Genomic DNA, 2,652 nt, shown 5'->3' on the forward strand with positions numbered 1-2,652 from the left:
TGTTCCCAGCACCCACATCAGCAACTCACAATTGCTTGGAACTACAACTCCAGGGAATCTTTTGGCCCCCTTGTGTACCCTTATACACACACACAACACACACAGATGCCATAACACATGCAGACACATAAAATAAACCAGAGCTGGAGAGATGGCGCGGCAGTTAAGACCACTGGCTGCTTTTCTCATGATGGCTCACAGCTGCTGGTAACTCCAGTTCCTGGGGATCCAATAACCTTTCCTGTCTCCAAGGGCACCAGGCACACACATAATACACAGACATACATAAAGTAATTAAAAATCTTTAAAAATATATGAATTAAAAATATCAGAGCTGGGCAGTGGTGGTGCATGTCTTTAATCTCTCAGAAGGCAGAACTAGGCAAATCTCTGAGTTCGAGGCCAGCCAGCTCTACAGATCAAGTTCTAGGATGACCAGAGCTATTTATTACACAGAGAAACCCTGTCTCAAAAAACCAAAACCAAAAAGAAAAAAGTCATCAGACTTAGTACTCCACCACGAACCCGAGCACCACAAAAATTCTCCTTCTCAAGAGGGAACCTGACCATTGCTAGCGGCAGGCACAGCCACTGAAGCAAGACTGACAGCAGGGACCAGGGACGTGAGCCAGCTAGATGGCAGGGCCCTCTGAGCAGTCACCTGGAGACAGAGCCCATGAGTCCCCCTTCCCCACAAACAATGGAAACCACAAAAGCTAAATAAATAAGTAAATACATAAAAGTGCAATTGCTCCCAGAAGTGCACGGGTGAGTGTGTAAGAGCCAGAAGGCAGTGCCCCCCAAAGTGCGAGCTAGACCACAGAGCCAGGTGCTCCGGACAGGAAAATCACTGTCTTCAAGGCTCACAGAAGCTGTGGCCCAGGCTAGGCCAGGGTGGGGGTCCTCACCTGTTTGCTTTCCATCTGGCGGAATAACCCAGTCATAGGCATGCTTCAAGGATCGGTAGCAGGAGAACTGCAGGCCCGCATAGGGGAAGATGGCAATCACGGTGGGAGCCAAGCCTTTGTAGAAGACCCAGGGGCCCTCAGTCCTGTACATGGTCGACACGGCCTCTCGGAGGGTGTTGTAGATCTGCACAGGAAGGAATGTGCACGCTGGGTAAGCTGGGTGAGGTGGTTTCTTATCTAAAACCCAGCGGCCAGGAGTGCTAACTTTTCCTCTTCAGTCTAGGAAAACTAAGGATAAAGTAAGTGGGAGATGGGTGTGGAGGCACATGCGTGTTGTAATCCTAGCACTTAACAGGTGGAGGCAGGAGGATCAGGAGTTCAAGGCCAGCCTGAGCTGAATAGGACCCCATCTGAAAAGAAAACAAAACTTCCAAAGGGCAGCGGGGTGCGGTGGTGCACATCAGAGTCTAAGCACTTAGTGGATGGAGGCAGGACGGTCAAGAGTTTGTGGACAGGGGCTGGAGAGATGGCTCAGTGATGAAGAGTACTGGCCGCTCTTCCAGAGGACCCAGGTTTGGTTCCCAGCACTCACACAATAACTAACAACTGTCTGTAACACCAGTTCTAGGGTATCTAACACCCTCTTTTGACCTCCGTTAGTCCTGCATGTACACAGTGTACAGGAATAAAGGTGGGCCAAATAACTGTACACAAAAACAAATCTTAAAAAAAAATGTTTGAGGCCAGCTGGGCATAGCTGGTGCAGAAGCAGGTATCTCTCTCTCTCTTTTAAAGGCCAGCCTGCTCTACATATCAAGCTGTATATATAATAAGACCTTGTCTCAAAAAAAAAAAATAGAAAGAAAAGAAAAGAGCTTGAGGCCAGCCTGAGCAACACAGGGAGACCCTGTCTCCAAAACAAACAAACTAATAAAAGGCTGTGGCTTCCTGACAACTTCCTTCCTAGAAATTTCCATGGCTGGTATTCCTTCATGAGTATATAAAGGGATGTGTCCTGGGACTAGGGACCTGGGCCAGCAAACACTTCCTGCTCTTGCAGAGGACCCAGGTTCGGTTCTCAGCATCCACATGGCAGCAGCTTCAGAGGATACCACACCCTCTTCCAGGCATGTGGGCGCTGCACACATGTGGTACACAGACACACATGCAGGCAAAACACCCACACACATCCCAGCAGCATCCTGCGGACCGCAAAGGAGCCACCTGGACTCTGCAGCCCACTGGGCCACCTCCAGGGAAAGCCACCTGCAAGAAAAAAAACCCTGCCCAGGTCTCCCAAGGAAATCACAAACAACACCACAAAGAGTGGATGGTTCATTTCAAGTTCCTTCCCAGGAAGGTGGGAAGCAGGCTGAAGAACAACAGAAAATGCTGTACAGGCTGGCATCAAGTTCCTCCGAGCAGGAAGGTGGGGAGAAGGCTGAAGAACAGAAAACGCCACGGAGGCTAGCATCGGGTTACTGTAAGCAGGTTCCAGTGCATGCCAAGGAAATGAGCCTGTTAGAGAATTCTGCAGTCACTGCTCTTTTGGGAGGTGAGGAAGCAGAGCTTAGGGCCTCCTGTGTGAGTGATTCTGTGCTTCTCGGCTCTGCAGGGGACCAGAGCAGGCAAGCCCAGAACCAGAACCCGAACCAGCACCCGCTGGGGCCCAGAGCAGGCGAGCCCAGAACCAGCAACCGAACCAGCACCCTCAGGGGCCCAGAGCAGGCGAGCCCAGAACCAG

The 2,652-nt window shown here is 50.6% G+C and overlaps 1 protein-coding gene across 1 annotated transcript in view; it reads right to left on the reverse strand.

Moving 5' to 3' along the window:
• The window catches only part of Slc25a19 (solute carrier family 25 member 19), a 14,420-nt gene that overhangs the window by 2,435 nt on the left and 9,333 nt on the right, over nucleotides 1–2,652 (reverse strand). The window contains exon 5 of the mRNA XM_005350734.3: nucleotides 909–1,092. Within this exon, the coding sequence (XP_005350791.1) occupies nucleotides 909–1,092 (184 nt within the window). The remainder of the gene's footprint in view (nucleotides 1–908; nucleotides 1,093–2,652) is intronic.

This window comes from Microtus ochrogaster, chromosome 7 (assembly GCF_000317375.1).
Source record: "Microtus ochrogaster isolate Prairie Vole_2 chromosome 7, MicOch1.0, whole genome shotgun sequence".
Lineage (NCBI taxonomy): Eukaryota > Metazoa > Chordata > Mammalia > Rodentia > Cricetidae > Microtus > Microtus ochrogaster.